This window comes from Neopsephotus bourkii, unplaced genomic scaffold, assembly GCF_033783945.1.
Source record: "Neopsephotus bourkii isolate Nb327-2 ecotype Australia unplaced genomic scaffold, CSIRO-AGI_Nbou_v1 NB_1781, whole genome shotgun sequence".
NCBI lineage: Eukaryota > Metazoa > Chordata > Aves > Psittaciformes > Psittacidae > Neopsephotus > Neopsephotus bourkii.
In genome coordinates, this window is record NW_026902255.1 from 18,836 (window position 1) to 31,074 (window position 12,239).

At 56.2% G+C, this 12,239-nt stretch overlaps 2 protein-coding genes across 2 annotated transcripts; both read right to left on the reverse strand.

Moving 5' to 3' along the window:
- Positions 1–4,661: 4,661 nt before the first annotated feature.
- Positions 4,662–7,835, reverse strand: LOC133226432 (uncharacterized). The gene is made up of 6 exons (XM_061380011.1): positions 7,749–7,835; positions 7,389–7,543; positions 6,880–7,027; positions 6,359–6,490; positions 5,444–5,599; positions 4,662–5,183 (listed from the first exon to the last, which is right to left on the reverse strand). Exons 1-6 carry the CDS (start codon positions 7,833–7,835, stop codon positions 4,842–4,844), a joined length of 1,020 nt encoding a protein of 339 aa, XP_061235995.1. The 3' UTR covers positions 4,662–4,841.
- Positions 7,836–8,437: 602 nt separating this feature from the next.
- On the reverse strand, positions 8,438–11,892 carry LOC133226425 (maestro heat-like repeat-containing protein family member 7). Its single transcript, XM_061379985.1, has 7 exons — positions 11,520–11,892; positions 11,195–11,320; positions 10,868–10,947; positions 10,595–10,715; positions 10,196–10,276; positions 9,366–9,470; positions 8,438–8,968 (listed from the first exon to the last, which is right to left on the reverse strand). Exons 1-7 carry the CDS (start codon positions 11,580–11,582, stop codon positions 8,501–8,503), a joined length of 1,044 nt encoding a protein of 347 aa, XP_061235969.1. The 5' UTR covers positions 11,583–11,892; the 3' UTR covers positions 8,438–8,500.
- Positions 11,893–12,239: the final 347 nt, after the last annotated feature.

The following is a 12,239-nucleotide window of genomic DNA, read 5'->3' on the forward strand; positions in this document are numbered from 1 at the left end:
CTTCTATGATGGGGCTATGGAACTGATGGGCAGGGGTAGAGCACTTGATGTCATCTACCTGGATTTGTGCAAAGCATTCGACATCCTTGTCTCTAAATTGGAGAGACATCAATTTGATAGGTGACCCACTCGGTGGATAAAGAACTCTGGCTGGATGGCTGCACGCAAAGAGCTGTGGTCAATGGCTCAACGTCCAGCTGGAGACCAGTAACAAGTGGTGTCATTCAGGGATCAGTGTTGGGGCCGGTCTTGTTCAACATCTTTGTCACTGACATGGACAGTGGGATTGAGTGCACCCTCAGCAAGTTTGCTGATGACACCAAGCTGTGTGTTTTGGTTGATACACTGGAGGAAAGGAATGCCATCCAGAGGGACCTTGACACGCTTGGGAGGTGGGCAGATGCCAACCTCATGAAGTTTAACCATGCCAAGTGCAAGGTCTTACACCTGGGTCAGAGCAATCCCAGGCACAGATACAGGTTGGCCAGAGAAGATTCAGAGCAGCCCTGCGGAGAAGGACTTGGGGGTGTTGGTCGATGAGAAAATGAACATGAGCCATCTGCAGTGTGCATTCGCATCCCAGAAAACCAACCGTATCCTGGGCTGCATCAAAAGGAGCATGACCAGCAGGTTGAGGGAGGTGATCTTGCCCCTCTGCTCTGCTCTCGTGAGACCTAACTTGGAGTATTGTGTGCAGTTCTGGTGTCCTCAACAGAAAAAGGACATGGAACTGTTGGAACAAGTCCAGAGGAGGGCCACGAGGATGATCAGGGGACTGGATCACCTCCTGTATGAGGACAGGCTGAAAAAGTTGGGGCTGTTCAGGCTGGAGAAGAGAAGCTGCATGGAGACCTCCTAGCAGCCTTCCAGTATCTGAAGGGGGCCTATAGGGATGCTGGGGGGGGGGACTCTTCATTAGGGACTGTAGTGATAGGACAAGGGGTAATGGGCTAAAACTTAAACAGGGGAAGTTTAGATTTGGTATAAGGAAGAAATTCTTTACTATAAGGATGGTGAGGCACTGGAATGGGTTTTTTAAGGAAGTTGTGAATGCTCCATCCCTGGCTGTGGTCAAATCCAGGTTGGGTAACATGGTTTAGTGTGAGGTGTTCCTGCCAACGGCAGGAGGGTTTGGACTACATGATCTTAAGGTCCTTTCCAACCCTAACTGTCCTATGATTCTACGCCATTATCATTTGCAATCATGTCATACATAACAATAGTGCTGTGAAACAGTTGGCAGTCATGATTTGGTTCCACACAAGGGAGCTCATTTCATGATTAGGTATCAATATTTCAAACATGATAAGATTCAGTGTATTCTTTTGTGGTGGGATAAGCATTGTCCTGCAGGTGTCTATCACTGCTATGCATTATCACCACATTTTTAACTGTCCTGGGTTTAGCAGTGGCAGTCATTTTTCTCTTTCTTGGTAGCTGGTGCAGTGCTGTGTTTTGACTTTCAGCTGGGAACAGAGCTGATAAAAATGATGTTTTGGTTTGGCCAAGGACTTTGTGAGTCTCATGCTCTGCCAGGGAGGAGGGGAGGCCGGGAGGAAGCAGAGACAGGACACCTGACCCAGACTGACCAAACAGGTATTCCATACCACAGCACGTCATGCCCAGGGGGGAACTGGGAGTGACCCGGAAGGACAGGGGTCGGACTGGTGGTTCGGCGCGTGGTATTGTACTCCTTTCCCTTGCTATTTTCTCTTATCATTGTTGTCGTCGGTGATAGCGGTGGTGATTCGTATTGTACATTAGTTGCTAGACTGTTCTTATCTCAGCCCGTGGGAGTTGCATTCCTTCGATTCTCCTCCCCATCCCTCTGGGAGCGGGGAAGGGGGGGGGGGGGTGGCAGCCCCTGGCGAAGGGGGGGGACGGACTAACATGGGCCTCGATTGCTTCCAGCCTGGCACCACTCACTGGGAGTAAGTTGTCTGGCTTGGTTTAAACCACGACATTAACGTTCTTGCGGTTTTTGCATCTCATTTTCATACAACCGGCAGTATGATTTAGAGGATACATGAGGATGACTGTCTCTAAACTTTTTATATAACAGCAACTAAAAGGTGATATCCTTGTCCACCTGAGCTCCTTACATCTTCCCACTGCTACAAACACTTTTGCAACAGGAGAGCTGACCTAAAGCTTTCAGCCGATTTAATAGATTTTGTTTAAAGTTCAGAATAAGATGAGACTGATACCATTCTGTTAAACAAGTTATAGTGATGGTATTTCAATACAATGACACAGTCACTTCTGCATCGCAACTATGGTGTGACAACAGGGCTACAACTTAAAGGGGGGGAGACACATCACAGTGTGAAGATGTGGGGTAAGAAAAATAATGTTTTTCTGTGAAAGAGGCACTAAATAGTTGATCTGGACAAGATAAGCAGATAGGGGATCTACAATTCTGGCTACTCAGGACTGCCTCAGGCAAGCAAGGACTTGTACTTGCATTTTAAGCGATCTCACAAAGGACTCCTTGAGTTTGGCTAGAGCTAAGGTACAGCGCATCAAAACCTACTCACCTTTCTGATCTAGTCCTGGTTCCAGTCAGAATATTTTTGAATGCTTCCAGCTCTTTAAGCCCCTAATATGTTCACATTTTGAACTCATACAGAATAGAAAAAAAAACATATATCATGCTGGCAAAACACACAGTTTGCACGTGTATTTGTATTCATTTTTCAAGCTATTTGTATTTCTTTTCACCTAGTGAGGGCTTAATGGTTTCACCATGAATACTTGTCCATTCACATGCAAATTTAGCATGCAGATAAAATTTGACAATTTTTTCCACAAAGAAGAGATTGTATTTTATGCTGTGACATTTCTGTTCTTTATTTCCTGGAGTGTTAGACACTTCTAAAAGGTAGAATAGATAAATTTGGTATGGAAACGTTCATTTCAGAGGGAAGTGTGCCTTTTTCAAAGCGAAGGGAAAATATTACAATAACTAAGAAAATAATTAATAATACTTAGCAATTTTAAACTGTCTTTCTTCCAAGTGTCTCAAAAGCGTATTGCAAAGAGTAGCCAACACTGTGTCTCTAACACCCCCCCACCCCACCCCACCCCCCAACAAAAAGGAATTTCTGCAGCAAAGGGAAAGCTGGTGCCCGTAAGAGCATGTACTATGATGCAGATGTGAGAGAAGGAAGCACACAGAAGCACTGAAAGCACACAGAAGAACTGAAAAAGTGCCTAAGCATCTGAGAGCCCCTTGAACAAGATCTGCCTAAGCGAACATCTCCAGGGAAGGCACATTCCTCAGTGGATCAGGGGCTCACGGCAGACAGTGGCATACAGTGGAGTTTTCTCGAGGCGGGGAAACCCAGGCGAGCACCAAGTTCTGCTGGGAATCAGGTGGGGCCACCCTAAGCTCCTGCAAAAGGCAGCGCTGGGAACACAGAGAACAGGGCATAGAAGGGTGTGCAGGGAGGGCAGGCACCTCTTGGAAGGAGAGACATTCCAAGGCCGCCTGCACAGGTCAGGGCACACATGCCACGTAATCCTCAAGGAAGAAAGGTGGGCACTTATCAGAGAGCAAAGGCTGCGGCTCCAGCAGGGTGACCTGCACCATCTATGTTGGTGGTGGCCAGTGCCTTTGCTTGGATGGAGTGGCTGAAGGGGATGCCTGCAGTGGAGGAGGTTGTGAGGCACTGGAACAGGATGCCCAGAGAAACTGTGGATGTGTGGCCCTGACTTCTGTGCACTCTGTCAGCGGTACTCCCAATGACCATGGCCGGGCCGATGAGGGTGGCCGGGGCGCAACCGCTGCCCAGCAGCTCCTGACTGGCCTATCCACGCTGCGTGTGAAGGACACCATGGCCTTGGAATTGTGGTTAAAACTTTAATCAGAAAGACCCATTTTCTTAAACAGGGCTTAAGTGTTGCCTGGCTTTTCAGAAGGAGCAGCACAGCGCCCGCCGGATCCATCCCCGTCTTGGCTGCTCGTGTAAACAGGTGAGGATGTGCATTGTCTGAGCTGCCAGGCATGAGATCTGGGGTTCGTCTTCTCTTATCAAACCATGGAGGGCTGCAACAGAAGGAAAGAGAGCAGAGCTCAAACCCACCAATCTGCAGAGGCCAGCAGGCATCCCTTCCAGACCATGCCAGCCCCAGCCATCCCTTTCCCTGGTCAGGAGGCGCAGGTGGGGCAAAAGGATCACGTGGAACCTGCTGCTCAGGAATGCAACAAATGCCCCCGAGATGTTCCCTGGAGCAGGACAGAGCATGGCAGCACGCTGCCCAGGCTCTGTCCCCTGCCCCACCAGCCCCAGCACACACAGCACTGTCCCTGCTTACCTTCCCAGACCTTCAGGAGCATGCCCGTGTCGTTGTCCTTCAGGCACCGCGCGGCCAGCCCTGTGCAGAGAGCTCCATCAGACCCACTGCTCCCCAGCACGCTCCCGGCAGCACGGCCCCGCCTCTGCCGGTTTGGCTGCACCCCTTCTTCCCCTCAGCAGGGTGACCCCAGGGAAGGACAGGACCCAGGGGGAGGTGGCACTGAGCAAGGTGCCACTGAGCCCTGCTGCGAGGGCAGGGGTTGGAGGGGGGCTGCACAGGCCTTGCACGGGGCAGTCGATGCTCTGGCAGCCACAGGGCTGCTCCTCACTGCCAGTGCATCAGATGGGACTGGGGCCAGGCTGCCAAAAGAGGGACTCCAGGGGCTGCGGCTTACCGATGAACCTCACGGCTGCCAGTCTCACGCTGACCTGAGCGTGCTGCAGGTAAAGCAGGCTCTGACACACATATTCTTCAGCTCTGCTCTGCTCCTGCTCCAGCTGGAAAGAGCACAAAGGCCCAGGGCTGACACAGAGCTTCCCCAGTCACCTGGGCCGTTCCCTCCTTCCAGCACCCCACACCTCCCCTTGTTCCTCAGGCCACATGCATCTCCCAGCCAGGAGGCCTGTGGGGCTGAGGCTCAGAGACAGCCTCAGGCAGAGCAGGGTCTGGAGCTCCTGAGAGCCCCCTGTGCCACCACCAGGGCCCAAATGGGCCTCCTGCAACAACCTGAGGGTGGGGAGGTGAGAGGACCACCCTGTGTCCAGCCTGGGACTTGTCCTCACCAAGAGTTCCACAGTTCTCCATCTCTCCAGTGTCTCCACGTGGGGACTTAGCCCTTTGCATTTGAGCACCTTCGCAGCTGCCCAGAGGGCTTCCTGAGAGGCCTGCAGGGGGGGACAAGGATTGTTGAGATTGTGGACAGGGATAGGGACCCAAAGGCCTGGCCCCCAACACTTGCAGGGACAGGTGGGAAGCCCCTGCAGACTCCGCTCTTCAGGCCTTGGTGGTCATGCCCTGCTGGACCACGTAGGGCAGGTGTGGGAAATGTCTGTGTCAGCTGCTCTTGCCCTCCCTGATGCCCAGGCCACCCCTGCGGGCTCAGCACGCCCTGCCCCGCACCACTGCTTAGGTTTGGAATCTGTACCTTGGCCACGCTCTCGATCTCATCACTCATGTGCAACACGAGTGGGACCAGGCTCCTCTGCACCTTCTTCTTCATCTGCCGCTTGTCCTTCCGATCCGCCATCTGTATTATGTCTTTGAAGAGGCAGATGGAGAGCTCTCGCGTCTGGCTGCACTCCTGGTAAGGAGGAGGACAGGACTTCTTCAGTAACAGCTGCTCCCTGAGCCAGGGCATCAGCGTGGCTGAGGGGAGGGGCCTCAGGTCTCCCAGAGCCATCAGCCTCTGAGGGAGCAGCTGGGCTGGGCTGCAGAGACCAGAAACCATCCCCGCGAGAGCGCAGGGGCATGAGGAGGGGCATAGCCCTGAGCAAGCGCTGTCGCCAGGCTGTGCTGCCAGGCAGTTGTTCTTGCAAAGGGCCCATTAGTGGGACTAGGTTTCCACAGCAGCCTTACATCATCAAAGAGCTGAAGGAGCTGCTCAGCCAGCTCCAGAGCGATGGAGTTGACCTGCTTCTTCAAATGACCCAGTACGTATCTGAATATGAGCAGGCCCCTCATCTTGTCGTCTCTGTGGGCACTCTGCAGGGCCTTCGTCAAGTCTGGCAGCATGAGCAGTATTTTCCTTGCCTGTAAGAAGCACGGAATTTCTTTCTTGTGAAGTGGTGAAAGACCACCCAGGCCAAAATGCTCTGGCCATTAAGCAGCAGCCTCCCGTCTGGGTGCATGGGCGGTGGGGTGGCACAGGAATTCCCGCAGCAGCCTCCTGGCAGGCCTTGCCCGTGGGTGCACTGAGGGGATGGGGGCACGGGAGGGGACTTTGAGGGCATTTGGAGCCGTCACCCCAGCTCCCGACCCCCAGCCCAGGTCAAGCCACCGCGTTCCCCACTGCCCAGCCCCAGGCGGCCAGCATGGCTTCACTTGACTATGCCCTGCTCACCGAGTCAGGTGACTGTGACAGTGTGACGAGGCCTTGGAGCAGCAGGGAGAACAGCTTTGGAGGCAGCATCAGCTTCTGGATTTTGTACACCGCAGCAAACATGGTTGGTGTCACATGGCTGGAGGCCAGCAGCTGAAACAAAGATGGCAGTGAGAGACCGACCAAGCCTGCACAGTACAGCCCCTGGGTCCCACTGGCGGCTCAGGGCAAGGGCACCGGGGATGGAGAGCCTGTCCTAGGGGACACTCGGCGCTTGTGGGACACACCACACGCTTGTCTGTGCTGGTTCCGCCTGTGCAAGCAGAGCACTGCCTGGGCAGACAGGGGCTTTGTGCACCCGCACCCAGACAGCGTGGCCCTGCGTGGCTGGGGCACGGGAACCTGGTGCTGGGCTGGCCCTAAGGGGCTGTGTCCTCCTCTGTGACCATTTGCGGCAGGTGGCAGGGGAGAGGGCCGTGCCTGTTTTCCTGGACTGGCAGGCATGGCCCTGAGCACGAGCAAGGACCGGGCTGGTTACTCACAGCCAAGAGCTGGATGCACGTGTACACTCTCCGGGAGTTGAATCTCCATCGCAGACTCAGGTAGTGGAACCTCATGTTCAGCTCCCTCAGGACGTTCTCCAAGACGAGACGCCGGGACAGCAGCACTTCCCACATGCCCATAGCAACACTGCAGACACAGAGCACTCTGTCGGCAGGGCCACCTCAGCCACCACACGGTGCCTGGGCCAGTCCTGCAGCAGCCAGGCTGTCCTGAAGCCCTGGCCCTTCCCAACCCCTTGCTTGGAGTGCCTGGGTCGGCAGGAGGCGGCTGAGATGGTGTTCCCCATGGGGTAGGGAGGAATCTTGTGCGGGAACTCAGATCTGGCTTGGCCAGCTTTGGCTCCTGCAGGCCTGGCCGACCCAGCAGGGCTGGAGAGAGTGGTGGGGTTCAGGGCCCTGCTCCTCAGGGGTGCCCTGGAGTTTTCTGTGAGCCCCCAGGCCCCTCTCCCCACACGGAACAAACCCACAAGGGCTGTGGGGGTCAGTACCTGTCACATGCTGGAGACAGATGCACAAGTCTCAGGATCACAGCCGCTGGCCTCTGCTGTGCCATCTTTAGAAGCAGCATGTCCAGGGCGTGCTGGGTTGACACTGTGTTGATGTGCTCCAGGTTGTTGTAGATGCAGCTAATGATGACTGGCACCTGGAGGGCACAGGAGTGAGGGTGGTGCTGCCACCAGACTGGAGCCATTTCCTCAGCTGCCACTGAAATGGCCGCCCTTCCCATCCTGCTCTGCTGGCATGAAATGGCTTCAAGGTGCCTGAGGCACCTGCGTGAGGGAAGGCTCGATGCAGGGAGGAACAGTGCCTGAAAGGGCTCAAGGGCAGGGCAGCCACACGCTGCTTACCTCTGTCAGCCAGGAGGCAGGATCTGTCATGGCCACATCCACAATGCTGATCAGCTCCTCCTTATCGCATATGCATGAGTCTCTCATGGCCTCGATGGCCTTGAGAAGGATGACCGTCTTATGACGGGGGTGGAGGTGTTCCGCGAATGCCTGTGGGAGGAAGGAAGGCAGGAAAGACGTCTCACACCGAGTGCCCTGGTAGTGCTGCTCAGCTGAGCAGCGAGAGCAGCTCTGGCGAGTGTACCCACAGGAAAGCTGGCAGCAGCGGCTGCAGTCGCTGCGGGGTGGAGGATGAGGAAAGAGGGGCCAGGGTGAGGGAGGAGGGCTGGGGCCATGGGCACAGTGTGCTGGCCCTACAGAGAAGCAGGGCTTCCTGGTAGCCAGGAGAGCTGGAGCTGCTGCTGGGACACCGGAGTGCAGCCCTCTGGAGTCCCTGCTTCAGAGCAGCATCAACCCTCTCACCAGGGACAGTGAGACCGTGCCAAGCCCGCTGGTTGTGGGCCCCTTTGCTCACACCAGTCTCCTGCTGATGTCCTGGACAAGGCCCAGCAAGGGAGAAGCTCATTACCTTGACAATGCTCCTGGTGCTGCACAGGGAAAGCCAGGAGGGTTTCCCGGCTTTCCTTTTGCCTCCACGCAAAGGTCTGAGGAGATGCTTTAGACTGTCCTTTGGTGATGTCGCACCTAAACAAGAGGGGATCACAGAAGAGTCATTAGGACACAGCATTGCTTACCATCAATGATGGCTTTGGCTATGGGGACCATGGAACAGCTGGGTTCTGAGAGGTCCTGAGAAGAGTGGGAAGGAGAGCAGCACAGGACTGGACTTGTGGTGAGCATTCAGCTTCTGCAGCAAAACGATAGCTGGGATGCTGTGGGAAAGCAGCTGTGAGGGCCAAAGGAGGTGAGGGAAGAGGGCAGGCTTTCCTGGACATCCTCCAGCAAGTACAAAAAGAATCCACTGCAATGCTCGGGGAAACAAGCAGGACTATGAGGAGATGTCTGTGTGCGGAGGGACGCAGCCCGACACAGCTTCTCTTACATTTTTCCTGATGGATGAATCTGCAGAAGTAATGAAGAGCATCCAAAGCCTCACGCTGGATCTCCCAGATCTTGCTAGTCCAGCAAACAATGAGATGTCCCAGCAGCTGTCCCAGGAGGCGGTCATGGATAGCGTCGCCGTGGGAAGAGCTGTTGTCATCTCCAAGCAAGCTCCAGACCTGGTCAAGGGAAGCAGGATGGGTAGAAGGGCTGAGAGGCAGCAGCTGCGACAAAAGCCCTGAACGGAGAGTCTGCCCCAGGGAAGGATCCTGGCAGGTCAGAGCTCTGCAGGGCCCTCCCAAAGCACCAAGCTGGGCAGCAGGGCAGGGAGAGCTGCCAGGCCTGGGTTCCCGCCATGCTCCTTGGGCAGTGCTGTCCTGCACAGGACTGGGGCCCGAGATGGCTCCTGGCAGAAAGGGTGCTGGGGAGGGAAGACCATGGGAAAAAGAAAGAAGCCGAGACCCTTGCCCAGGGCAGAGCTGTGCTGAATGCCTCAGGCATCTCAAGCTGCAGGCTGCCGCCCACGGTGGGCAGGGAATGGGAGACAGCCTGGCTGGAGGGTGTCTGCCTCCTTACCTGCACTGAGGAAGAGCTGTCCATCAAATCGGCCAGCTTCCCAATCCTCACCACGGCCCTTTCACACGCAGCTGCATTCTTCATGTCAGTGAAAGGCAGCAGCATCTGGAAGGAGAGAAAGTGCTGCTGTGCCCTGGGAACTGGTGCCTTTGCCAGCAGCAGCACTGCTCAAGACCCAACTGGACCCATGCAGTCTTTGTGGCCCTGAAGGGAGGCAGATGCCAACCCAGGGTAGAGTCTGCTTCTTTCTGTGCCCTCCCCAAAAGCACAGGCCTGTGTCCCCTCTCCATGAAGGCTCAGCTCTTGGGCAGCACCCTGCCGGGGGGTGGTGGGGCTGCAATGGGGGAATGGGCATACGGCTCTCTAGGAAGCCAGGAGTGCAGAGCGTCAGGGCTGGGCTCCCTGTGCAGGAGAGGCAGGTTCCAGTGGGTCTCTGCCCCAGTCAGACCTGGGCAGAAAAGCAGGAGGGACTGTGAGGCAGGGGAAGAAGGACAGCACCCGCAGCCACTGCTGCGGTGCCTGAGGAGAGGGGTCAATGCTTCCCACTCCTTTGGTGCGAGGAAAGCTCTGGGGATGGAGCTGGCCCAAAAGTGCCATGGGCTGGGCTTTGCCATGGTACAGAAGGAGGCTGCAGAGAGGAAATTACGTTGACTGCAGCCAGGGACACGCTGCTCCTGGAAGAGCACGGTGGGCCATGTCTGGGTCCCACAAGGGAGCTGAGCACCCTTCCTGTGGTGTGCTGTGTGTGTGTGGTGCTGGGGAGGACACCGTCCTGTCCCTCCAGGGTGAGGAACAGCCCCTGCAAACCCCGCTCTCTGCCAGTGCCGCACCTGCAAGATACTCTTCAGCTCCCCACAGCCAGGGGAGCTGAGCACCAAGCTCTTCAGCAAGATGTCCATGGCATCCAGGGTCTGCAAGGAGAAGAAAGGTTGTGTCAGTCTTTCTGCAGTCCCTCTCTCCCTAGAGACGGGTCTAACTCCCCCCACCAGGGGAGGACACCCCTGCCACACCTGGTTGGCCAAGGGAGGCCTTCGGGCAGACAAGCTGCGGTGAGCAGAGGAGCCAGTCCAGAGGCACTGGACATGGCGAGGCCCAGGAGAAGGAGATGAAGGGACGAGGGTGGGAAAGCAAAGCTGACACCCTGCTGTGCCCTGGATCTCTGGCTGTGTCTCAGCACATGGCAGCCAGGGAGCAGCTCTGAGTGCTCCTGACAGCACAACAGCACTTACATCAAAGTAGAGGGAGCTGTCTAGGCCCTGCATGTCTGTTTTAGGAGGAAGCAAGAAGACACTCCTGAAGCAGGCCTCTAAAAGGCTTTTCTTCATGCCCCCCAGTGCCATCTCCACTTTGCTGAAAAGAGAGAGAGAGGGAACTGTGAGACGCGGGCGCTGGGAGCGCTGCCTCCATGCCTTGGGCAGGTGGACACAGACCTGTGGAGCAGAGGCCCACAAGAGGGATGGAGCCCTGGTCTGCAGGAGCCAAACCAAGGGCTGAGCACATACCTCATATTGGCGAGGGCAAGCATGGCTTCCTGCCGCACGGCTGTGTGCAGGTGGTCCATGGGCTCCTCTTCCAGCAATTCCTGCAGAACACAACCGGGATGGGACCTGGTGGCCACCAGCACCAGGCTCTGCCCCCAACCCAGCAGTGGCCCCCAGCACAGCTTGCTGCAGGGCTGCTCAGTGACACGCGCATCCCCTCAGGCAGCTCAGTGTCTGTCCAGGCACGTTGGTCCCTGCCCTCCCCCTGCATGGGCCCTGTGTGTCCTCACAGTGTGCTGGCGCCTGGCAACTTGCCCCCTTCCCCAGAGCAGCCGGGTGTGCCCTCACCTCGATGTTCTCTGCCACCTCAAATCGGTGATAGAACTCCTTCAGTTCCTGTGAGAAGCCCTCATCTCTGGCAGCCTCGCTCAGGGTGGAGATGGTCTGCAGGAACTGGATCTTCTGAGCCTCCTCCTGAGCAGCCGGGGAGCAGAGACACAAACGGGCAGTGTGAGAAGGGGCCAGCAAGACTGGAACAGTGGAGCTGCAGTGCTGTGCAGGAACCCAGGGGAGCAGCCCCTCCCAGCCATCAGCCCCCAGCAGCCCTGGAAGTGGAGCCGGTGGCCCCGTCAGGAAACGCAGACACTGCTACCCTGGAAATGGCTGCAGTTACCTTCACTGAGCTCTCCAGAAAAGTCTGGACGAACCGCATGGATGCAGCGTGTTCCTCCACCATCCTCGTCAGACAAAGGTATAGGGTGGGGAACGAAGAATGTTCCAAGTAGTGTCTCGGCACCGCGGGGCTGCTGGGGCAACAGGGAGCAATGTGGGCTGCGCTCAGGGGTCTGCACCAGTCTTGCGCTCCCGCTCTGTCCCGTCACCGTCCTGCCGGACACTGCCACGAGGGGTATGAGCCGTTGCCTTTTATACAGTGGCCGGGGGGGTCACCAAGGGCGCGTCACAAAGGGCACCATGGTGGGTCAGAAAGGGAACGTCACCGAGGGCACCATGGTAGGTCATAAAGGGCAGGTAACTAAGAGCACCATGGTAGGTCATAAAGGGTGCGTCACTTAGAGCACCATGATGGGTCAGAGAGGGCATGTCACAAGGGGCTGAGGTCGCCATGGTGGGTCATGAGGGACATGTCACAAAGCGCTGGTCACAGAGGGTCACCATGGTAGCCCACCACTCAGACCATAAGGGACAGGGTATTCCTGTGAGGGGCACAAGGCCTGTTCTCCCCTGGTCACTTGAGTCCCCTTGGGGTGCCCTGAGCCCCATGTTTTGCTCATGTCATATGGGGTCTTGTTACAGCAAGATAACTGGCATGTGTCATGATGTTCACAGCCAGACTAGTCAAGAGGTGTCACAAAGACCTTGAGTAGAACTGCAC